At 46.0% G+C, this 25634-nt stretch overlaps 1 protein-coding gene across 2 annotated transcripts in view; it reads right to left on the bottom strand.

Annotated features, from left to right (window-relative positions):
- The window catches only part of tonsl (tonsoku-like, DNA repair protein), a 29893-nt gene extending 11150 nt beyond the window's left edge, over positions 1–18743 (bottom strand). Inside the window, exons 1-23 of one of the 2 annotated variants that reach the window (XM_071327097.1) lie at positions 18335–18743; positions 17923–18018; positions 16746–16888; positions 16257–16440; positions 14392–14521; positions 13800–13971; positions 13349–13463; positions 13009–13157; positions 12595–12747; positions 12294–12419; positions 11882–12080; positions 11630–11676; positions 11411–11500; positions 11249–11321; positions 8724–8887; positions 8470–8593; positions 7742–7983; positions 7078–7552; positions 6684–6871; positions 6147–6241; positions 5750–5906; positions 3123–3201; positions 2493–2800 (exon numbers count right to left, since the gene is read on the bottom strand). In XM_071327097.1, coding sequence (XP_071183198.1) covers positions 2493–2800; positions 3123–3201; positions 5750–5906; positions 6147–6241; positions 6684–6871; positions 7078–7552; positions 7742–7983; positions 8470–8593; positions 8724–8887; positions 11249–11321; positions 11411–11500; positions 11630–11676; positions 11882–12080; positions 12294–12419; positions 12595–12747; positions 13009–13157; positions 13349–13463; positions 13800–13971; positions 14392–14521; positions 16257–16440; positions 16746–16888; positions 17923–18018; positions 18335–18359 — 3534 coding nt within the window. In that variant the 5' untranslated portion in view covers positions 18360–18743. The remainder of the gene's footprint in view (positions 1–2492; positions 2801–3122; positions 3202–5749; positions 5907–6146; positions 6242–6683; positions 6872–7077; positions 7553–7741; positions 7984–8469; positions 8594–8723; positions 8888–11248; positions 11322–11410; positions 11501–11629; positions 11677–11881; positions 12081–12293; positions 12420–12594; positions 12748–13008; positions 13158–13348; positions 13464–13799; positions 13972–14391; positions 14522–16256; positions 16441–16745; positions 16889–17922; positions 18019–18334) is intronic. The other variant, XM_071327096.1, reaches the window with a different exon arrangement.
- Between the last annotated feature and the right edge of the window lie 6891 nt (positions 18744–25634).

Raw genomic sequence — 25634 nt, forward strand, 5'->3', positions numbered from 1 at the left:
CCTTTCACTCCCTCCTCTCTACATTCTCCTCTTCTGTCTCTGCTGCTAAAGCTAATTTCTACCACTCTAAATTCCAAGCATCTGCCTCTAACCCTAGGAAGCTCTTTGCCACCTTCTCCTCCCTCCTGAATCCTCCTCCCCCTCCTCCCCCCTCCTCCCTCTCTGCTGATGACTTCGTCAACCATTTTGAAAAGAAGGTCGACGACATCCGATCCTCGTTTGCTAAGTCAAACGACACCGCTGGTTCTGCTCACACTGCCCTACCCTGTGCTTTGACCTCTTTCTCCCCTCTCTCTCCAGATGAAATCTCGCGTCTTGTGACGGCCGGCCGCCCAACAACCTGCCCGCTTGACCCTATCCCCTCCTCTCTTCTCCAGACCATTTCTGGAGACCTTCTCCCTTACCTCACCTCGCTCATCAACTCATCCTTGACCGCTGGCTACGTCCCTTCCGTCTTCAAGAGAGCGAGAGTTGCACCTCTTCTGAAAAAACCTACACTCGATCCCTCCGATGTCAACAACTACAGACCAGTATCCCTTCTTTCTTTTCTCTCCAAAACTTTTGAACGTGCCGTCCTTGGCCAGCTCTCCTGCTATCTCTCTCAGAATGACCTTCTTGATCCAAATCAGTCAGGTTTCAAGACTAGTCATTCAACTGAGACTGCTCTTCTCTGTGTCACGGAGGCGCTCCGCACTGCTAAAGCTAACTCTCTCTCCTCTGCTCTCATCCTTCTAGACCTATCGGCTGCCTTTGATACTGTGAACCATCAGATCCTCCTCTCCACCCTCTCCGAGCTGGGCATCTCCGGCGCGGCCCACGCTTGGATTGCGTCCTACCTGACAGGTCGCTCCTACCAGGTGGCGTGGCGAGAATCTGTCTCCGCACCACGTGCTCTCACCACTGGTGTCCCCCAGGGCTCTGTTCTAGGCCCTCTCCTATTCTCGCTATACACCAAGTCACTTGGCTCTGTCATATCCTCACATGGTCTCTCCTATCATTGCTATGCAGACGACACACAATTAATCTTCTCCTTTCCCCCCTCTGATAACCAGGTGGTGAATCGCATCTCTGCATGTCTGGCAGACATATCAGTGTGGATGACGGATCACCACCTCAAGCTGAACCTCGGCAAGACGGAGCTGCTCTTCCTCCCGGGGAAGGACTGCCCGTTCCATGATCTCGCCATCACGGTTGACAACTCCATTGTGTCCTCCTCCCAGAGTGCTAAGAACCTTGGCGTGATCCTGGACAACACCCTGTCGTTCTCAACTAACATCAAGGCGGTGACCCGTTCCTGTAGGTTCATGCTCTACAACATTCGCAGAGTACGACCCTGCCTCACGCAGGAAGCGGCGCAGGTCCTAATCCAGGCACTTGTCATCTCCCGTCTGGATTACTGCAACTCGCTGTTGGCTGGGCTCCCTGCCTGTGCCATTAAACCCCTACAACTCATCCAGAACGCCGCAGCCCGTCTGGTGTTCAACTTTCCCAAGTTCTCTCACGTCACCCCGCTCCTCCGCTCTCTCCACTGGCTTCCAGTTGAAGCTCGCATCCGCTACAAGACCATGGTGCTTGCCTACCGAGCTGTGAGGGGAACGGCACCTCCGTACCTTCAGGCTCTGATCAGGCCCTACACCCAAACAAGGGCACTGCGTTCATCCACCTCTGGCCTGCTCGCCTCCCTACCTCTGAGGAAGTACAGTTCCCGCTCAGCCCAGTCAAAACTGTTCGCTGCTCTGGCACCCCAATGGTGGAACAAACTCCCTCACGACGCCAGGTCAGCGGAGTCAATCACCACCTTCTGGAGACACCTGAAACCCCACCTCTTTAAGGAATACCTAGGATAGGATAAAGTAATCCTTCTAACCCCCCCCCCCTTAAAAGAGTTAGATGCACTATTGTAAAGTGGTTGTTCCACTGGATATCATAAGGTGAATGCACCAATTTGTAAGTCGCTCTGGATAAGAGCGTCTGCTAAATGACTTAAATGTAATGTAATGTAAATGGATGGACTCATATGCTGTGTGTGTATAAAAGCAGAGCCAGTGCTCAGGGAAGTTGGTTGTTCCGCGGACCAACACGGCTTATGATATTTTGTATTAAAAGCCTTTATTGAATTCACAAGTTCTTGTAAGTGTTATATTTCTAAGACGATTTTCCACCACAATATCCAGCAAGTTCGCACAGCCATTAAAGAGAGTGGAACAACATTCCACAGGTCACAATCAACAGCCTCTATACGTGACACGCTGCATGAGGCAAATGCTCACACCAGATACAGACTGGTTTTCTGATCCACACCCCTACCTTTTTTTTAAGGTGTCTGTCAGCAACAGATGCATATTTGTATTCCCAGTCATGTGAAATCCATAGATTAGGGCCTAATGAATTTATTTAAATTGACTGATTTCCTTATATGAACTGTAACTCACTTTAAAATCTTTTTTTAAATTGTTGCATGTTGCGTTTATATTTTTGTTCAGTGTAGTTACCGGGAAAGCAGGTTGAGTCTGCCCTTCCAAGGCGTTCGCCGCCTTCTTCAGCCCCTCCCCCGTGATGTGATTGGAGGACACATCCAGATGGCGGAGCCGGGGCATGGTGACGGCAGCGGCGACCAACTCAGGGAAGAGGTCATCGTGGAGACGGTTGCCAGACAGCTGTAGCTGGGTGAGGCTGGCCTGCAGTTTGAGGGCACGGAGGAGAGGGGAGAGGGAGGAGGGGGGCAGGCTGAGGCCACACACTGACACAGTGGGACTGCCATCCTGCACCTCACACAGACGAGCCACACGCTTGTTCTCCTCTAGAGAGACAACACACACACACACACACACAGAAACACATGGCATGGATTAACAATGCACTTCAGGTATTCAAATACCAGTAATTTAGGCATACACTCTCAAAACGTTTAATTCTGTTATTCACCGATGAACTGGATGTCGATTAAGGTAGCCCCACGCACCTCTCTGATTCAGAGGAGTTGGGATAAATGCGGAAGACACATTTAGGTTGAATGCATTAAATTGCGCAACAGACTAGGTTTTCCCCTTTCCTTCCCTTACTCGCACATCTCCGCGGGCAGGACATTAACCAGGGAGGTTATCAGTTGTTCACATACTCACCCACTGCCAGGCTGTGGCAGGCCTTCTTGTAGCGCTCAGGAAGAGGGGGGAGGTCCCACGAACACACCTCAGCCAGGACCTGCAGTGGACATAATCATCAGCCTTTTCCTTATTTAGTTATGTTCACTACATGAACAACTGCAGAGATTACACATTTGTGCGTCTAATATTGCAATCCTTCACATCACCATTTATAACTGAGGCAGCACTGTTCCAGATTATCAGCACAAGTAGCAGAATGTCACATTCCTACTTATGCCAATTTCAAGGTAGGAGTTTCTTCTACCGACAGATCTAGGATCAGATTGCCCTATCCTCACTCTTAATGTTAACCATTAGACTGAGGGATTAAATAAGATCTGATCCTGTGTCAGTGGTTAGAAAAGGTCCAATGCAGCAGTTTTTATCTCAATATCAAATCATTTCTGGGTAACAATTAGGTACCTGAGTGTGAATGTTTACAATTAAAATGGTCAAAAAGGAACAAAAATAGCTTCTTAGCAACAAAAATGTTGCTAGGAATGTCGGAGTGGGCAGGGGAAAATTAGCTGTTATTGGCAGAGAAGCAGGAAGCACCAGTGACTCTGTCTATAAAAAAAAAGGTGGTCAGATGAAGTAGATGCTAAACTACAGGACTGTTTTGCTTGCAGACTGGAACATGTTCCGGGATTCTTCCGATGACATTGAGGAGTACACGACATTAGTCACTGGCTTTATCAATAAGTGCATCGAGGACGTCGTCCCCACAGTGACTGTACGTACATACCCCAACCAGAAGCCATGGATTACAGGCAACATTCGCACTGAGCTAAAAGGGTAGAGCTGCCGCTTTCAAGGAGCGGGACTCTAACCCGGAAGCCTATAAAGAAATCCCACTATGCCCTCCGACAAACCATCAAACATGCAAAGCATCAATACAGGACTAAGATTGAGTCCTACTACACCGGCTCCGACGCTCGTCGGATGTGGCAGGGCTTGCAAACAATTACAGACTACAAAGGGAAGCACAGCCGAGAGCTGCCCAGTGACACGAGCCTACCAGACGAGCTAAATTACTTCTATGCTCGCTTCGATTCAAATAACACTGAAACATGCATGAGAGCATCAGCTGTTCCGGACGACTGTGCGATCACGCTCTCCGCAGCCGATGTGAGTAAGACCTTTAAACAGGTCAACATTCACAAGGCTGCAGACCCAGAGGGATTACCAGGACGTGTACTCCGAGCATGCGCTGACCAACTGGCAAGTGTCTTCACTGACTTTTTCAACCTCTCCCTGACTGAGTCTGTAATACCAACATGTTTCAAGCAGACCACCATTGGCCCTGTGCCCAAGAACACTAAGGTAACCTGCCTAAATGACTACCGGCCTGTTGTACTCACTTCTGTAGCCATGAAATGCTTTGAAAGGCTGGTCATGGCTCACATCAACACCATTATCCCAGAAACCCTAGACCCACTCCAATGTGCATACACCAACAGATACACAGATGATGCAATCTCTATTGCACTCCACACTGCCCTTTCCCACTTGGACAAAAGGAACACCTACGTGAAAATGCTGTTCAATGACTACAGCTCAGCGTTCAACACCATAGTGCCCTCAAAGCTCATCACTAAGCTAAGGACCCTGGGACTAAACACCTCCCTCTGCAACTGGATCCTGGACTTCCTGACTGGTCCAAGCACAACAAGACAGTCGTGAAGATGGCACAACAAAACATATTCCTCCTCAGGAGACTGAAAAGATTTGGCATGGGTCCTAAGATCCTCAAAAGGTTCTACAGCTGCACCACCGAGAGCATCCTGACCGGTTGCATCACTGCCTGGTATGGCAACTTCTCTGCCGCCGACCGCAAGGCACTACAGAGGGTAGTGCGTACGGCCCAGTACATCACCGGGGCCAAGCTTCCTGCCATCCAGGACCTCTATACCAGGCTGTGTCAGAGGAAGGCCCTATAAATTGTCAAAGACTCCAGCCACCTTAGTCAGACTGTTCTCTCTGCTACCGCATGGCAAGCAGTACCGGAGCGCCAAGTCTAGGTCCAAGAGGCTTCTAAACAGCTTCCACCCCCAAGCCATAAGACTCCTGAACAGCTAATCAAAGGGCTACCCAGATTATTTGCATTCCCCCCCCCCCCTTCTACGCTGCTGCTACTCTGTTATTATCTATGCATAGTCACTTTAATAACTCTACCTACATGTATATATTCCCTCAATTACCTCGACACCGGTGCACACTGACTCTGTACCGGTACCCCCTGTATATAGCCCCGCTATTATTATTTACTGCTGCCCTTAAATGATTTGTTATTGTTCTCTTACATTTTTTATAGGTATTTTCTTAAAACTGCATTGTCGGTTAAGGGCTTGTAAGTAAGCATTTCACTGTAAGGTCTACTACACCTGTTGTATTCGGCGCAGGTGACTAATATAATTTGATAAGTTTGGAACTCTTTCCTATTGGTCTATTAATTAATTTACTCCATCCTACCAAAACAGGCTGAAATTTCAGCCGATCTTTTCAAACAGCTCTTACACTAAAAGTGCATTATCATTTTCACACAATTATTCCAACCTCCGGTGTTTTATGTGTATTTCCACACTATCGTAAGTGTTTGGCCTCACCTCTTCATTGGTGTGGAGAACAGCCAGTAGCAGGTCTTGGGGAGAGAGCAGAGCACCCTCCTTCTGCAGCGAAAGGCGTGGCAGGAGTCCACAGGCCTGGTAGTAGCGCTGGGCCGCCTGTTCACATAGCCACGACACCGTGCATGAGTCTGCCTCACTGGAATACACAGTGTTACACACACACACACAGTGTTATGAGCACGCACACACGCATGCACACACCCCCCCAGTTACAAAATATTTTCTTCTTCTTGAACTGCACTGTTGGTTAAGGGCTTGTAAAGTAAGCGTTTCACGCGTTTCACGTCTGCTAAATGACAAACATTTCAATTGAAATGTACCACTTTAGACATTCACTCTCTTTCACACATACATGCAGGAAGACAAAGACACCAACCTATGTGGTACTGGTATCAGAAACACGTTAGCTTGAACCCTGACCCGCATTCTGATTGGTGCAAGCATTGGCGCAGCGACTGCCTGGTTTGGGACCTGAGGTTGAGAGGCAGAGAAATACAATTTTACAAACAATAAAAATAGAACTACTAGAACAAAATCCCCATTCAAGTCAATGATCCGTGATGGGTGAACCAGTCTAGTAAAATATATTTCTATGTTACAAACCATGAACTACCCATGAACTGAGTCTGCGACATATCTTTGCAAGTCCGTCCCTGACAGTCCAAAACAGAATCTTGATGAACGATGTTCCGGTAACAGCCTAATATGTCCTGCTACAGTAATGATGTGACTTGACTGTCTCTCGCGCTGTGCTTGATGGAGCTTGCTTGTTAAAATTGAACCAATAGAAAAGGTCCAAAAGGGCAAACCCGCCCACCTGGCACTCCAGGCAGACTAAATAAAACACTCAAGGTATTTGAAAGATTTGAAATAGTATTTGAACCCAGGTAGGATCTCACTTGATCTCTCTGACCTGCTGAGTGCTGTAGCGGGTCTGAAGCGGCGTGGAAGCTTGAGGGTCGTCGTCGTCGTCAGTTACGGTGGGACTCTGTGGCCTGCTGACCTCTCGGCGGCCCAGCATTACCATGCCTGAGAGCTGAGTCATCTTCACCTGCCGCGTCATGCCGCGCAGAGGGAGACCCCTACTGGAGGAGGTCGACACTGCAGGACGAAAAAACAACAACAACAAAAAACAGGTTGTGATTCCACTGGCTATTACTGCCCCTTATAGTTCATATAGTAACATGGATATGCTTGTGCTCCTCTGTTAGCTTCCATATGGTTTCTACATTGAAGTATAGAGATGGGGCTGTGTGTGTGTGTGCGTGTGTGTGTGTGTGCGTGTAATCAGTGCAGCTGCTACACACCTCTGCTAGCCATTTCAGTCGTGGTTGAACGACAGTTCTGACTCCTGGCCCCTGATGACATCATATTCAAGTCCCGCCTTCCATTCTGCTCCTCCCCCACTCTCCTCTTCTTCTTTGGCTGAACATTGCCCATGTCATTCTCCAGCCAATCATCTATCAGATATTCCTCCTCAGGAACAAGCGCTGGCCTGCTATTTGACGACACCGCCGGTGTGCTGCTGAACTGCGGCAGGCTCTGGGAGAGAAGGCGGGTCTTGGCACTGCCTAGGCCGCGAATGGCACTGTGGTACTCCTCCCTGCCAAAGACAGAGGGTACCGCAGACTCTCTCGCTTCAGGAACAGAAGAGCTTGTTTCCTGGCTGGGGGGATCTTCCTGTGGAGCTGGGGCTGCTCGGAAACGTCGGCGTGGTCGGACAGGGTGCAGAGGGCTAACCGCGCCATCCATGTCACTGTGGTCGGAGGAGCTGCTGTCATCCTGAGGAAGACAGAGATTATTTGTCAGCAGGAACGGTGTCTCACTTGCAAATCTGCTTCACAACAACTAACTTTATGAACGCTGCTCTTGACTGAGATTCTATGACAGTCGTAAAGTGCTGGGTCATTGAGATTTGGTTTCAAACCTATGACAGACATCTAATTTCCTATGTTGTAATTCAACTAGTACCCCAAAGAGGATGGAGGCCTCTGTCCCTCTGTGTCGTTGTTGGGGCCCCGCTGTGCCTTTGGAGTGGCTCGGTTTGGGGATAGGTGGTACTGCGCTCTCCTTGGGGCTCCTGGTTCTGGGCTGGATGATGGTGGACGAATGTCGCCCTCCGGTGGGGATCAGAGGCTCTGAGTTCTCAGCATCAAACAGCTGACTGTCCTGCAGAGCATCAAACGGCTTGGGGGGCGCGGGAGCGGTGGGGACTGTGGTAAAGAGAGTGTAGAAAAGTTAAGGGCACAGTAGAATAGTTAACGTCCTTACAGCAACAGGAATGTATATTGTGTGAGACGCCATATTTTCTGGACATTAATTAAGCAGATTTTAGGCCTCACAAACAGTGTGTGTGTGTGTGTAAGATGATGAATTCACATGTAAGGAGCATATTTACACACAACACAAACTAAATGTGACACATTGAATATACAACAGGGTTGGGGTCAATTTCATTTTAATTGTAGTCAATTCAGGAAGTACACTGAAATTCCAATTCTCTTTGACGCTTTTTCACTGAGGAACATTTTGAATTTGGTTTACTTTCTGAATTGACTGGAATTTCAATGGAATTGACCCCAACCCAAACATAAAGGCCTCATAACCACACAGTTTCATTATATAAACCACTCTTCACTGTTCTAGCCTTCTTGTATTGCATAGGCCTACACCCACCAGAGGAAGTATGTAGGCCTCACCTAACCCTGCTAGGGCCCTCCTCAGCAGTTCCTCTGTGCTGGACAGCTCATGTCTAGCCTCCTGGTCCAGCTCTCTTCTGTACATCCTCTGCCACAGACGCAGGCTGTCCAGGGGTGTCTCACCCTGAGGGGGACACAGACATACATGAGCCACTTGCACAAACACTCACAGGTGCATGCACACACACCCCCCCCCCCCTCCCAAACAAACATGCGCAGTCCTCCAAAACACACACACACCATCTTGTCCTGACCTTGGCATTGCGGACAGTGACTGAGGCCCCCCTCTCCACCAGTAATCTGGCCGCTTGGAAGTGTCCACAGTAGAGGGCGTCGTGCAGGGGGGTGACCCCCTCACACAGTGACCCCCCCGGGTCGTTAATGTCAGCCCCCCTTTCTAGCAACAGAGCCACCACGTCTGAGAGAGAGAACAGAGAGGGAGAGAACAGAGGGCGAGAGAAAGAGAAGCAGATGAGGGTTAAAATGCTGATTAAGTCCAGACCTGCCAACCCTGTCCAGCTTTTTAGAGTACCAGACGTGCGCGGCAAATTGGGGTTTCAACTCAAGCGCCAAAAAGTTCTCCCCCCCCTGAACGCTCGCTGTGTGAGTCTGATCAATTGTACCAAATGAAGTCTATAAAAGGTTGGAGTACCTTCTTGACAGCATTCCATTCACACATATGGTAAAAGTCACTAACAAGATGTAATTAGAAAGAACACACAAAGGGCCTTCATTCGTGAAGTTTTTTTATTTTATTAAATGTACAAACGTCTTATCCACGATAAAAAAATGTAAACTCTGATATTTGTTTGAAGCAGAGCATCAGTATCAAATACACATGTTATCCATAATAAAAATGAAAAAGCTATGATGGGAAACAGTGGGTGAGAACAAATCTTCTGGAGACAGATTTGCCTGGTAGCTAGCAGATTTAGCCTCACGCAGCAGAGCATCAGGGTAGACTTCTCTGTGGCAAACAGTTCCTCTGGCAATCGTTGAAACCTACTTGGTAACGAGGGCACTCAGCATGTCTGTACTGAGGGAGGCTCTGTACTGGGTTTTGTTCTTGGAAACGAGACTGAGTATTCGTTCGCAGTCCGCATTGCTATGGAATATGACCAATATTCCCAGCATCACAGCCGAAAGGTGGGAGTAGACCAGCCCCCCCCCCCCTTTTCATTGTGCCGCTTTCTCTCCAGGCCTGATCCGTGCACATGTTGACCAGACTCTGCTCAAAGCTTTTTGCCTGATAAAGTCTAAACTCATCTTCCACCAGATCAACAGAGGCTCCCTCGAGAATAACGCAGGGAAAGCGTACCATGGAAAAAGTTGAGGGATGAGAACTTGGTTGTCTGCCTGTTGGCAATGTCAGCGACCACTGCATGCTGGAGGAGCACATCTCCAAATGGAAATTTCATGTAGTCTACTGCAGAAGAAAATATATTTCTGACATCTGCATAGGTCTTCAGATCCAGCTTGCCTTGGCCACCAAGTTGAGTCTCTATAGTAGAGGAACGCTTGTCACCTCTCAAAACAGGACCAATCACCAGGGCCAGCTCACAAGTCTTGGCTTTTTAGACACGGTTCCTAATCAACACTAGATCGCATCGACACAGACCGCAAACTGGCTACACAAAGCTTAAGTAGGCTACCGCAAAGGGAATCTGGCCGCTGTTCAGTAGGCTACCGCAAAGGGAATCTGGCCGCTGTTCAGTAGGCTACCGCAATGGGAATCTGACCGCTGTTCAGTAGGCTACCGCAAAGGGAATCTGACCGCTGTTCAGTAGGCTACCGCAAAGGGAATCTGAACGCTGTTCAGTAGGCTACCGCAAAGGGAATCTGAACGCTGTTCAGTAGGCTACCGCAAAGGGAATCTGAACGCTGTTCAGTAGGCTACCGCAAAGGGAATCTGAACGCTGTTCAGTAGGCTACCGCAAAGGGAATCTGAACGCTGTTCAGTAGGCTACCGCAAAGGGAATCTGACCGCTGTTCGCTAGAAGAGTCCGGTGTTTCAGCTGATGTAAAGGTGCCTATTGGATTTCTTTGCAACGCATACATCATTTCAGATCTTTGAAATTGATACAAATCTCAAATCTAGTGCAAAGGCACTTTAGAAGCATTGCCTCTATAGCTAATACTCATTCATTCTTCATCGCGCCGTCTTCTAAACTCCCGACTCCATTTAATGCCAAGATGTTTATATTTATTTTGATTATACTTTTGTAATGCTTTTTTGTGACGTGGATCATAATTACAGTTACAGTCTATCAGGTTGCGTGATCCTCGTAATGTTACGTGGAAAATACAACTAATGGGATGCAGAATTAAATATATATCACACTCGCACAAACGTGACCAGTTATTTTTTGTATTTGCATTTCATTTCTTTCACTAGCAAATGCGAGTGAACTGCTGGCACTTTAGAGCCCACTGAATGTCCATCTTATGTTCGCTAACGTTAGCTTGAAACAATCCGTGTTCACCTTTCCACAACACACGGAGTCGAAAAGGGATTTGGCCATGTGTTTACGTACAGCTGACAGTCGGCAAACTCAGCATCACAACAAACAGGAGGTAGCTACGTCGAATAATGATGTATTAACCTCCATGTCCGTTGACACAAACCCCTTACATGTCTGTGTGTTGCAGCTCGAGAATCGGGATGTTAGATTTACTCAGTGGATTTATTTTTTATTAAAATAAAACGTGCAACATTTTTACAAATATAAATATTTTAAAAATCAGGCCCTATTCATTTCTGCATACTTTTAACTGTTACCTGTGTGTCCGTGGTTGCTGGCCTCGTGGAGAGGAGTCCAGCCACAGTAGTCCCTGGGGTTGACAGGATGACCCTGAGACACAGACATACTGGTTGAATACTACCATAGACACTACCATAGCCACAGAGAAGTAGTAGGAGTATAAACCCAGTTCCACTCACCTGCTCCACCAGGTACTGGACCTGCTTCAGGTTCCCATCTATACAGGCTCTGTGGAGAGATGTCTCCCCCTTCTCATTCCTCTTGTTCCACTGAAATCAAGACAGACATGAGTCTCTGCTTCTTTCAGTAACTTGAATGCAGACTGCTTACACAAGTATTTTTTTTTTTAACCCAGACAAATCCAAAACAAAGCCATCATTGACAAATCTGGCACTTACCCGACCCGACTTTCTCTTGCCGCTACAGACCATCTTGTCATCGTCCTCTACGGAGAGACAAGAGAAAGACAATTAGCCAGACGTAAATAATCTGCCAAAGCAGTGCCAATTTTCATTGCTTTATTCAGCAACACCCTGTATGCTAAACTAAATGACTGGATAGCTCAAACTGAGGTAAAAGGTGCTTATTCTGTCATATGATAGATGCCCGCAGAGGACAAACATAGCTGTGGAGACCGTAGTCTCACTCACCAGAGTCTGAGAGCTGGATATCGCTGTCCTCCATGGGTTCACTGTTCTCCATCTCCTCTTCGTCCTCCTCTCCCTCGCTCCCCCCCTCAGGACTCCAGCCCTCGGTGGCACACAGCTCCTCTAGCCTGGCCTGCGTGTCATCAGTCTGCGACGAGCCCCTGCGGCTCTGGGCAGCTAGCCACGTCTTCAGGACTCGCCTCTGATGAAGAGAGCGACAGGAAGGAGAGAGACCAAGAAAGACAGAGAGAAATAAATAAAATGAAGATGGAAAAGAAAAACGCGGTTTCTGCTGTCCGTAGAAAAAAAATATTTGATCTATACAGGCCTAGTGCTTTTCATTTCACTGGGGGGAAAAACAGTTAGCATATTTCTATGGTGAGCCCAGTCAGTGGACCACTACAACCTACAGTACCTGTAGTTTGGGTTGGCCAGCCCTCTGTGCACAGCGCAGGGCAGTGTCGTAGCTACAGTCCACATCCGCCACGGTCCTCCCACTCTCCTCCTGGGCTGCTGCGATGTTCAGCCACGTGTTACACTCCTGACAAACACATACAAAAATGACGTGAGCATGGATTAAAAGAAGCACAGTCAATGCTGATAAGATCGTATGCACCAAAGGAAACTTTTCTATATGACAAGCCCAGACTAAGAAATCCAGCCCCATTCTGTCCAGCCCCAGACCTGAGTCCCAGGCACACCCAGGCAGGTCATACCTCTTTGGGGTTGCCCTGTCTGAGGGCCAGCTCCTGTCTGTAATGCTCCACAGCCTTGTCATGCTGCCTGATGTCTGTGTAGGTGGCAGCCAGGGACACGTGAATGACAGCCAGCTCCCGAGCAGGCTTCCCCAACGCCTCTGCACTGGATAGCTACCGAACAGCGGCAACAGACAAGTGTCATGTCATTGGATAGGTCAAGGTTACACAATAAATACATGGATTGTTCATGCAGCTCACGACACACAAGACTGACAGGTATACATTACGGCGGGAGTGGGGATAGGGAACGTTTGGATGGACATGTACTCATCCAGGCAAGTGATTTAAATAGTTCAACTTTAATAAACAGGAAGTGAAAATGGACACCGGAAGTGGTGACTGTGTGGGGCTAAGTGAGTGTGATGTTTTCACCTGCGTACGGTAGGCGTCCAGGGCGTTGCGGTAGCATCCCACTTTACAATATAGGTCCCCCAGCTGCTCCGCCAGTCCCACAGCCTCCTGGCAACGCCCCTCGTCACCCAGCTCCCCCACTGCTTCCTCCAGCTGACTGCCCCGAATCGCTACGGCAACCACACACACACACAGAGTTCAAAGTTGCTGCAAGAGTAAGAAAAACCATTGAATCTATGAAAATGACATTTTCCCCCAGACACAGACAGAAAGCCCAGTCCATGTTGACATGTGTGGCCCAGCCCCGCACTCTCCATCTCTGTGGTTTTAAGATAAACAAACAAGCCTCTCTCTCTCTCACCTTGTTTGAAGGCCTTCTTCACAGCCTCCCTGTCCACAGCCTGCTGGGAGCCCAGAGAGAAGGCCTTCTTCAGGGAACGCCTGGCCGCCACAAAGTCCCCCAGAGACAGCTGCACCTACACACACACACAACGTACATAGAGACACATGTAACAGAGGTGATTGAGTGACCACCCTCACGTGATCCCTTGAGAAACCCTGCTTAAGATCTGAAGAGTTGCATTGCGAGTTAATACCCAGGCTTTTAATGGGCAGGTGGAGACCCAGGCTCGAACCCTGTCGCATGCTCGAATGCACAGCCAAATGCGCACACAAACACACACACACACACTAGCTTATACTGTTAATGTGAAGTCAGTTCTAACATACAACTGTAATGCTTTAATACTGACTGAATTAGTGTGTTCATTTAAAATGGAAAATCAAACGCCAAGAGAATTTCCACTCCTTACCTTGCCGATGGAGTGGAAGCACTCGCTCTCGCTGAACTTGTCTTTGATCTTGCGGGCACACTCCTTGGCCTGCTCCAGACTGCGCAGGGCATTGGAGTGGTGCCCGTTGCGGAAGTAGATGTTGCCCATGTTTAAGTTGGCACGGTACAAATCCTCCAGGAGCTGGTTCTTCCTATACAGACAAGGCAGAGGGACACCAACTCACTTAAAGGTAAGATATTAGGAAAGGTACAAGGATGCCATGGCTTGAACCTTACTCTAGGTCCTAGTTCAAAGTGTATTAGACCTAGGTATATATTTACAGAGTGTGGCATTGTATTGGGCTGTACTTCATGTTCTGTCTGCTATTAAATGTGTGGCATTGCAGGTGTATCTGTAGTCTAGCCGATGCCATTGAACAGCAAGCGTTGGTGTCATGGTGTGCTAACTGTGTTACCATTGACAGACCAGGGCCGCATCCACAAAGCGTCTCAGAGTAGGAGTGCTGATCTAGGATCAGAATCCCACCTGTCCATATAATCTTATCAATTATGATGTGAAAGGCCAAACTGATCCCCCGTGGATACGGGCCCAGGTTGAGGTGAGCTCTTACTCTGCAATGTAGACGCTGAGGCGGATGTATTCACTGCATTGCTTGGGCTCCCCCAGGTGGTCACACACCAGCCCAAGGTTGAGGTACAGGCGAGCCCTCATCTCACTCAGCTCCAGAGCACCCACTGTTCCTGAGGGGGAGAGGAGATGAAGCGTTGTACAGGAGGAAGAGAAAGACGGAAAACCATGAATAGGCCCAGGGGTTTATCCTGATCAGATGTTCAGGGAAAACTCTGGGCCCCAAATATGCCCAAAAATGTGACTTTTCTGTTCACACATTTATTTGCCTCACTTGGATTCATATATAAAAGCCATCCCACAAACACACAGTACCAGTCAAGTTTGGACACACCTACTCATTCAAGGGTTTTTCTTTATTTTTGAAAACTATTTTCTACATTGTAGAATAATAGTGAAGACATCAAAACGATGAAATAACACATATGGAATCATGTAGCAACCAATAAAGTGTTAAACAAATCAAAATATATTTGAGATTCTTCAAATAGCCACCCTTTGCCTTGATGACAGCTTTGCACACTCTTGGCATTCTCTCAACCAGCTAAATGAGGTAGTGACCTGGAATGCATTTCAATTAACAGGGGTGCCTTGTTAAGTTAATTTTTGGAATTTCTTTCCTTCTTAATGTGTTTGAGCCAATCAGTTGTGTTGTGACAAGATAGGGGTGGTATACAGAAGATTTCCCTACTTGGTAAAAGACCAAGTCCATATTATGGCAAGAACAGCTCAAATAAGCAAAGAGAAACGACAGTCCATCATTACTTTAAGACCATCAAGCATTATGATGAAACTGGCTCTCATGAGAACCGCCAAAGGAAAGGAAGACCCAGAGTTACTTCTGCTGCAGAGGATATGTTCATTTGAGTTACCAGCCTCTGATTGCAGCCCAAATAAATGCTTCACAGAGTTCAAATAACAGACACATCTCAACATCAACTGTTCAGAGGAGACTGCGTGAATCAAGCCTTCATGGTCGAATTGCTGCAAAGAAACCACTACTAAAAGGACACCAATAATAAGAAGAGACTTGCTTGGGCCAAGAAACACAAGCAATGGACATTAGACTGGTGGAAATCTGTTCTTTGGTCTGATGCGTTCAAATTTGAGATTTTTGGTTCCAACCGCCGTGTCTTTGTGAGACGCAGAGTAGGTGAACAGATGATCTCCACATGTTTGGTTCCCAATGTGAAGCATGGAGGAGGTGGTGTGATGGTGCTTTGCTGGTGACAGTGTGTGATTTATTTAGAATTCAAGGCACACTTAACCAGCATGGCTACCACATCATTCTGCAGCAATACTCCATCCCATCTGGTTTGCGCCTAGTGGGACTATCATTTGTTTTTCAAAAGGACAATGACCCAAAACACACCTCCAGGCTGTGTAAGGGCTATTTGACCAAGAAGGAAAGTGATGGAGTGCTGCATCAGATGACCTGGCTTCCACAATCACCCGACCTCAACCCATTTGAGATGATTTGGGATGAATTGGACCGCATAGTGCAGGAAAAGCAGCCAACAAGTGCTCAGCATATGTGGGAACTCGTTCAGGATTGTTGGAAAAGCATTACTCATGAAGCTGGTTGAGAGAATGCCAAGAGCGGGCAACGCTGTCATCAAGGCAAAGAGCGGCTACTTCGAAGAATCTCAAATATATTTTGATTTGTTTAACACTTGATGACTACATTTTATAATTTTGATGTCTTCAATATTATTCTACAAATAATACAATTTAAATAAAGAAAACCCTTTTTATGTGTGAGGACCGTCAAAATGTCCTCAATTCTCCGAATCTTTGTTGGTTTACTGTTCTTGTGGTACTCACAAGTATAGTAAAATGTGTACACACCTTCCAGTTCTTTGTCCACAATAGTCATGCTCTTCTTAAAGGCATCTTCCGCATGCTTCAAGCTGTCCCTCGATTGGTCAGACTCGTAGCGGAAGAGGAAGGTTCTTCCAATGGTGGCCAGTGCCCTTTGTTCCTCTGCATGATCATTGACGTCGCGAGCCAGATGAAGATGACGTCGCTGGTGCTGAATCCAAATACACACTCTTAATTAATATACTCTGCTTGTGTATGATTGGCAACAAGTGAAATGGTGGGGATACTCTTGTAATAAACTGTTGGTTAGTACAGAATCTGATTGTATTAAACATTTTGCCTGTTCTTGTTGTGCCTTTCAGGCTGCATAGTTAGTCACAAAAATGTATCCAAATGTGTAGCACCACCCCAATCTGGAGTTCCAGTCCTGCGGACAGTTGGCATCCCAAGTCATGTGCCCATCTGAAACAAAAGCAGGTAGAGGATCAGAGAGTAAAGCTTGAGCTGTTCACTCACCTTCAAAGCCGCCGCAATGTTCCCCATCTCCGCATAGCACTCCCCGATCTTACGATTTGCCACTGCACGTCCAATGACGTCATGTATTGCCGTGGAAATGTTCAATTCCTGCCGATGTTCCTCAATGGCAGCTCCATAATCACCTGATAGGAAACAAAATGTGCAGAATCGTAGAGATGAATCAAGAAAAAACATGATGATTAAATGATTCCTCATGAAACCCTGACAAAAAAAAGAACATGACTTGGGGGATTTTCTCAAAATGTAAAGCATAGAATAGTCCTTTGGAGGAAGGATTGTTGACATATGCTTTTAGATACAAATGTCAAATATGATTGAGAAATAATTACTCAAAATTGCTAAATGTATGACATTTTGGCCTCACCCAGGCCTTCTTTAAGACTCCATGTTTCATCTGTAGACGCCACAAAACAAAAATTGGGGTCATATGAAACTTAACGCTTGCTCTGTAATAGGAGTAGTATTTTTGATTTGAATCAAATAAACGTGAATTTTTCAATATTGAAAAATATAAACATGAATATTGAAATCCCAAATCTTAGATTTGGCAAATGTTTCAATATTGTTGAACATAATACTCTATTGCATATCAAAGTTCCAGAGTGGGATCGCCAACAGAGGGCGGCCATTTTCACATTCACTCTGTCGGTATTGCTTACAAATTGGATCATAACTCTAAAAGTAGCAGAGATCACACCCTGGAACTTTGATATTCCCTTAGAGTATATTATATTCAATAATATATACAAACATTAAAATCTAAAATGTTCCATTTTCAATATTCATGTTTATATTTTTCAATATTAATATAAAAAGGTTAATGAAGTCAAAATACTATCATATTACAGAGCAAGCGGTACATTTTCATATAAAACCAACATTTGCTTCGTACCACCTAAAGATGAAACCCTATGGAGTCTTAAAGGAGGCCTGGGAAAAGGCCAAAATGTCATAAATATGCCAACTTTCCTAATAGCATAACTGAGAAATAATTTGAATACAAACATGTCAACAATCCTTCCTCCAAAAGGACTATTCTATGGATTTGTTAAAATACCAAAATTCATGGTCTTTTTATGTCCGAGTTTCATAAAGAATAGATATGACTAAATTGACACTTTCTCTATGCAATACAGTAAAAAGATGACCACATTACCATTTCGTGACAGCACCTCTCCCAGTTGATTGCACAGACTGGCCTCTTCTCTCAGATTATTATTGCTCTGAGCTTTACTCTTAGCTTTCTCTAGTTCTGTGGGTAAAAATATGTGTGTGTAAAATAATATATATATATATATATATATATATATATATCACACACACACACACACACACAGACAAATATACACAAATGACAATTGCCAGAATGCCTTGGTATGAGGTATGTTTGGTCAACAATAGTCTCGCGTTGCCACACCTTCAACATCATGTCAACAGCAACCAGGCAATCATGATATATATAAAAACGTTCTGGCAAGTTTAGCTAACAGCCAATGCAGCTTTTGGCAACTAACGTTAGCCAGCTAGTACTTATCGTTACATGATCGGAGTAAAGGTGAGCAACTTACGTTTTATCTCCCGGGCAGTGCTCATCTTGTCCCGTTTGAAAGCGTACGTTAGGCAGAACTGACCAAATAAATCGAAGATCTGCAAGCTAGCTAGCTATCATTGACAGAGTAAGGTACTAACGTTACACGGCTGGCTTGCTAGCTAGCTAAATTAGCTGGCTAACTAGGAGTGATTGTGAAGACACTAATATCAGCTACCGTTTTTATTGTTCTGTCTGCTGTTCGACTTTACTGACTACCTCATTATACGATTTCTACACTCACATTTTTCTTGATCATGAACCATAGTTCCTACATAATCCGATTATTAACGTTAATCCGTTTTTGTAGCTAAAATCATTTGTTGTCGTCTCAATAACTTTCCATAAAGTCCCGCCAATGTTTATTCTTCTTCGGGATTGGGATGGCAGATCATATCCAACGTTTAAGGTGCATACACCGCCACCTACTGTAATGGAGTGTGAGGCCAGTCACGGCCTACCTACATTAATAAATTCTCTTCATTATTCCTGTTCCTCTAAGAAAGTGAAATAGAGCCCTAGACACCACTTCCCTCCCCTCACTACACCACCCAAACCCGTCCAGCCTCTCCAACCCTTTCACCCAATCTCACCCTATCTACGTCATACAGTTCACAAAATATCAACACACTTGCACCGTTTCCTCCACTAAACACTAATAATCGTAGACTTGTTTCATGTCTCCCTATCATCCATAACGTGGCATTCAAACCTGTGTGCCCAAACCGTAGTCTACTCCACACAACTTCCTCTCTCCTACATCCCATACTCCCCACCTCTTCCTTTACTGACCGGTGCAGAGGATAAAATTGCCTCCCCTTACTTCTAGCATCCTACTCCCTTTGCCAAATATTGAGCCCTTTTGCCCGGATCAAGAACTTGACTTCCCTGCGCCCCAGCGGGACCTGAATATCTACTCCCTCTCTCCTCACAGGACTCTTAGCCACAACATTGTCTTTCTCATTATCCTCCACACCCACATGGGCCCAGCAAAAGCTTACCACCATTCCCATTCTCTCAAATCCCATTAATAGCACCATCCTATCCGAAGTTTACATACACTAAGTTGACTGTGCCTTTAAACAGCTTGGAAAATTCCACAAAATTATGTCATGGCTTTAGAAGCTTTAGAAGCTTTAGAAGCTTCTAATTCAAATCAAATCAAATGTTATTGGTCACATACACATGGTTAGCAGATGTTAATGCGAGTGTAGCGAAATGCTTGTGCTTCTAGTTCCGACCATGCAGTAATATCTAACAAGTAATCTAACAATATCACAACAACTACCTTATACACACAAGTGTAAGGAATGAATAAGAATATGTACATATAAATATATGTATGAGCGATGGCCGAACGGCATAGGCACGATGCAGTAGATGGTATAGAGTACAGTATATATATATGAGGTGAGTAATTTTTATTTTTATACCTTTATTTAACTAGGCAAGTCAATTAAGAACAAGTTCTTATTTTCAATGACGGCCTAGGAACAGTGGGTTAACTGCCTGTTCAGAAGCAGAACGACAGATGTGTACCTTGTCAGCTCGGGGATTTGAACTTTCAACCTTTCGGTTCCTAGTCCAACACTCTAACCACTAGGCTACCCTGCCGCCCTAATGTAGGGTATGTAAACATTATAAAAAGTGGCACTGTTTAAAATAAATAATGAAACATGTTCAATTTGGTTTAAATAATGCAAAAACAAAGTGTTGGAGAAGAAAGTAAAAGTGCAATATGTGCCATGTAAGAAAGCTAACGTTTAAGTTCCTTGCTCAGAACATGAGAACATATGAAAGCCGGTGGTTCCTTTTAACATGAGTCTTCAATATTCTCAGGTAAGAAGTTTTAGGTTGTAGTTATTATAGGAATTATAGGACTATTTCTCTCTATACGATTTGTATTTCATATACCTTTGACTTTTGGATGTTCTTATAGGCACTTTAGTATTGCCAGTGTAACAGTATAGCTTCCGTCCCTCTCCCCGCTCCTACCTGGGCTCGAACCAGGAACACATAGACAACAGCCACCCTCGAAGCAGCGTTACCCATGCAGAGCAAGGGGAACAGCTACTCCAAGTCTCAGAGCGAGTTACGTTTGAAACGCTATTAGGGCGCACCCCGCTAACTAGCTAGCCATTTCACATCGGTTACACCAGCCTAATCTCGGGAGTTGATAGGCTTGAAGTCTTAAACAGCGCAATGCTTGAAGCATTGCGAAGAGCTGCTGGCAAAACGCACAAAATTGCTGTTTGAATGAATGCTTACGAGCGTGCTGGTGCCTACCAACGCTTAGTCAGACTGCTCTATCAAATCATAGACTTAATTATAACATAATAACACACAGAAATACGAGCCTTAGGTCATTAATATGGTCGAATCCGGAAACTATCATCTCGAAAACAAAACATGTATTATTTCAGTGAAATACGGAACCGTTCCGTATTTTATCTAACGGGTGGCATCCATAAGTCTAAATATTCCTGTTACATTGCACAACCTTCAATGTTATGTCATAACTACGTAAAATTCTGGCAAATTAGTTCGCAATGAGCCAGGCGCCCAAACTGTTGCATATACCCTGACTCTGCGTGCAATGAACGCAAGGGAAGTGACACAATTTCACCTGGTTAATATCGCCTGCTAACCTGGATTTCTTTTAGCTAAATATGCAGGTTTAAAAATATATACTTCTGTGTACTGATTTTAAGAAAGGCATTGATGTTTATGGTTAGGTACAGTCGTGCAACGATTGTTCTTTTTTCGCAAATGTGCTTTTGTTAAATCATCCCCCGTTTGGCGAAGTTGGCTGTCTTTGTTAGGAAGAAATAGTCTTCGCACAGTTCGCAACGAGCCAGGCGGCCCAAACTGCTGCATATACCCTGACTCTGTTGCAAGAGAAGTGACACAAAGAAATTCATGTTAGCAGGCAATATTAACTAAATATGCAGGTTTAAAAAATATACAGTGGGGAGAACAAGTATTTGATACACTGCCGATTTTGCAGATTTTCCTACTTACAAAGCATGTAGAGGTCTGTCATTTTTATCATAGGTACACTTCAACTGTGAGAGACGGAATCTAAAACAAAAATCCAGAAAATCACATTGTATGATTTTTAAGTAATTAATTTGCATTTTATTGCATGACATAAGTATTTGATCACCTACCAACCAGTAAGAATTCCGGCTCTCACAGACCTGTTAGTTTTTCTTTAAGAAGTCCTCCTGTTCTCCACTCATTACCTGTATTAACTGCACCTGTTTGAACTCGTTACCTGTATAAAAGACACCTGTCCACACACTCAATCAAACAGACTCCAACCTCTCCACAATGGCCAAGACCAGAGAGCTGTGTAAGGACATCAGGGATAAATTGTAGACCTGTACAAGGCTGGGATGGGCTACAGGACAATAGGCAAGCAGCTTGGTGAGAAGGCAACAACTGTTGGCACAATTATTAGAAAATGGAAGAAGTTCAAGATGACGGTCAATCACCCTCGGTCTGGGGCTCCATGCAAGATCTCACCTCGTGGGGCATCAATGATCATGAGGAATGTGAGGGATCAGCCCAGAACTACACGGCAGGACCTGGTCAATGACCTGAAGAGAGCTGGGACCACAGTCTCAAAGAAAACCATTAGTAACACACTACGCCGTCATGAATTAAAATCCTGCAGCGCACGCAAGGTCCCCCTGCTCAAGCCAGCGCATGTCCAGGCCCGTCTGAAGTTTGCCAATGACCATCTGGATGATCCAGAGGAGGAATGGGAGAAGGTCATGTGGTCTGATGAGACAAAAATAGAGCTTTTTGCTCTAAACTCCACTCGCCGTGTTTGGAGGAATAGAAGGATGAGTACAACCCCAAGAACACCATCCCAACCGTGAAGCATGGAGGTGGAAACATCATTCTTTGGGGATGCTTTTCTGCAAAGGGGACAGGACGACTGCACCGTATTGAGGGGAGGATGGATGGGGCCATGTATCGCGAGATCTTGACCAACAACCTCCTTCCCTCAGTAAGAGCATTGAAGATGGGTCGTGGCTGGGTCTTCCAGCATGACAACGACCCGAAACACACAGCCAGGGCAACTAAGGAGTGGCTTCATAAGAAGCATCTCAAGGTCCTGGAGTGGCCTAGCCAGTCTCCAGACCTGAACCCAATAGAAAATCTTTGGAGGGAGCTGAAAGTCCGTATTGCCCAGCGACAGCCCCGAAACCTGAAGGATCTGGAGAAGGTCTGTATGGAGGAGTGGGCCAAAATCCCTGCTGCAGTGTGTGCAAACCTGGTCAAGAACTACAGGAAACGTATGATCTCTGTAATTGCAAACTAAGGTTTCTGTACCAAATATTAAGTTCTGCTTTTCTGATGTATCAAATACTTATGTCATGCAATAAAATGCAAATTAATTACTTAAAAATCATACAATGTGATTTTCTGGATTTTTGTTTTAGATTCCTTCTCTCACAGTTGAAGTGTACCTATGATAAAAATTACAGACCTCTACATGCTTTGTAAGTAGGAAAACCTGCAAAATCGTCAGTGTATCAAATACTTGTTCTCCCCACTGTATACTTGTGTATTGATTTTAAGAAAGGAATTGATGTTTATGGTTAGGTACACGTTGGAACAACGACAGTCCTTTTTCGCAAATGCGCACCGCATCGATTATATGCAACGCAGGACACGCTAGATAAACTAGTAATATCATCAACCATGTGTAGTTAACTAGTGATTATGATTGATTGATTGTTTTTTATAAGATAAGTTTAATGCTCTCTAGCAACTTACCTTGGCTTCTTACTGCATTCGTGTAACAGGCAGGCTCCTCGTGGAGTGCAATGAGAGGCAGGTGGTTAGAGCGTTGGACTAGTTAACCGTAAGGTTGCAAGATTGAAACCCCGAGCTGACAAGGTAAACATCTGTCGTTCTGCCCCTGAACAAGGCAGTTAACCCACCATTCCTAGGCCGTCATTGAAAATAAGAATGTGTTCTTAACTGACTTGCCTAGTTAAATAAAGGTGAAAAAAAAAAAAATCGCCAAATCGGTGTCCAAAAATATCGGCCATTCCAATTAATCGGTCGACCTCTACTTGAGATAGAAGCTGTTTTTCAGTCTCTCGGTCCCAGCTTTGATGCACCTGTACTGACCTTGCGTTCTGAATGATAGCGGAGTGAACAGGCAGTGGCTCGGGTGGATGCTGTCCTTGATGATCTTTTTGGCCTTCCTGTGACATCGGGTGGTGTAGGTGTCTTGGAGGGCAGGTAGTTTGCCCCCGGTGATGCGTTGTGCAGACCTCACTACCCTCTGGAAAGCCTTGCGGTTGTGGGCGGACCAGTTGCCGTACCAGGCAGGGATACAGCCCAACAGGATGCTCTCGATTGTGCACCTGTAAAAGTTTGTGAGCGTTTTTGGTGACAAGCCAAATTTCTTCAGCCTCCTGAGGTTGAAGAGGCGCTGTTGCGCCTTCTTCACCACGCTGTCTGTGTGGGTGGACCATTTCAGTTTGTCCCTGATGTGTACGCCGAGGAACTTAAAACTTTCCACCTTCTCCACTACTGTCCCGTCGATGTGGAAAGTGGGGTGCTCCCTCTGTTTCCACCTGTTTCCTGAAGTTCACGATCATCTCTTTTGTTTTGTTGACATTGAGTGTGAGGTTGTTTTCCTGACACCACACTCCGAGGGCCCTCACCTCCCCGCCCTATCTCTCTCTTCCCCAGTCCATATTCTACCACCTTTTGCCCGATAGTCCACCCGTACAGTACGCCCTCTGCTTACACACTCCTCGCTCCCAGCTTTCCCCAGTTGCCGTGACTGCAGGATGTCCTTCTGAACTCCCTTTCGATCTCGCCCAGTACACTAATGCAAGTTCGTCCCTCCTTATCCTGAGTGGCAGTTCCCCACTATCCACCTGCAATGCCTCAACAGGTATCTTCCTGAAGGCACCCACACACAATCTCAGGGCCCTTGACTGTATCCTATTCAGGCACTGTAGTACCGTTTTGTCTCCCGATCCATATACAAAGCATCCATAATTCAAATATGACCTGATCAATGCCTGGTACATATACAACAGTGTATGTCTATCTGACTCCCAATCATATCCTGCCACTGCCCTCATGAGGTTCAGCACCTTCCTACACTTAATTTCAATATGCTCAATATGTCTCTTCCACGTATGCCCCTCATTAAACCACATACCTAAATACTTAAACTCAGACACCCTACTTATATCCTGACCATATATTTGCAGCCTAACATCTTAAACCTTCCTCCTAGAATACACCATAAACCCCCATGTAAGAGACCAATCTTCCACAACTCCCACAGCTTCCTGCATCTTCCTCATCACATATTTCACATTCCCACCTCTCTTCCATACAGCCCCATCATCGGCATACAAGGCCACAACCACTCCCTGTCCCACCTCCTTAAATATGTCATTTATCATCAGGGTGAACGACACCGGACTAAACACACTTCCCTGAGGAGAAACCATTGTCCACCTTCTCACTTATGACTCTGAAAAACACCAAAAGAAAGATGCCCAGGGTCCCTGCTCATCTGTGTGAACTTGCCTAAGGAATGCTGCAAGGAGGCATGAGGACTGCAGATGTGGCCAGGGCAATAAATTGTAATGTCCGTTCTGTAAGACGCCTAAGACAGCGCTACAGGGAGACAGGATGGACAGCTGATCGTCCTCGCAGTGGCAGACCACGTGTAACAACACCTGCATAGGATTGGTACATCCGAACATCACACCTGCGGGACAGGCACAGGATGGCAACAACAACTGCCCGAGGTACACCAGGAACGCACAATCCCTCCATCAGTGCTCAGACTGTCCGCAATAGGCTGAGAGAGGCTGGACTGAGGGCTTGTAGGCCTGTTGTAAGGCAGGTCCTCACCAGACATCACCGGCAACGACGTTGCCTACAGGCACAAACCCACCATCGCTGGACCAGACAGGACTGGCAAAAAGTGCTCTTCACTGACGAGTCGCGTTTTTGTCTCACCAGGGGTGATGGTCGGATTCGTGTTTATCGTCGAAGGAATGAGCGTTACACTGAGGCCTGTACTCTGTAGCGGGATTGATTTGGAGGTGGAGGGTCCGTCATAGTATTGGGCGGTGTGTCACGGCATCATCGGACTGAGCTTGTTGTCATTGCAGGCAATCTCAATGCTGTGCGTTACAGGGAAGACATCCTCCTCCCTCATGTGGTACCCTTCCTGCAGGCTCATCCTGACATGACCCTCCAGCATGACAATGCCACCAGCC

The sequence above is a fragment of the Salvelinus alpinus genome, chromosome 9, assembly GCF_045679555.1.
Source record: "Salvelinus alpinus chromosome 9, SLU_Salpinus.1, whole genome shotgun sequence".
Taxonomy (NCBI): Eukaryota; Metazoa; Chordata; class Actinopteri; order Salmoniformes; family Salmonidae; genus Salvelinus; species Salvelinus alpinus.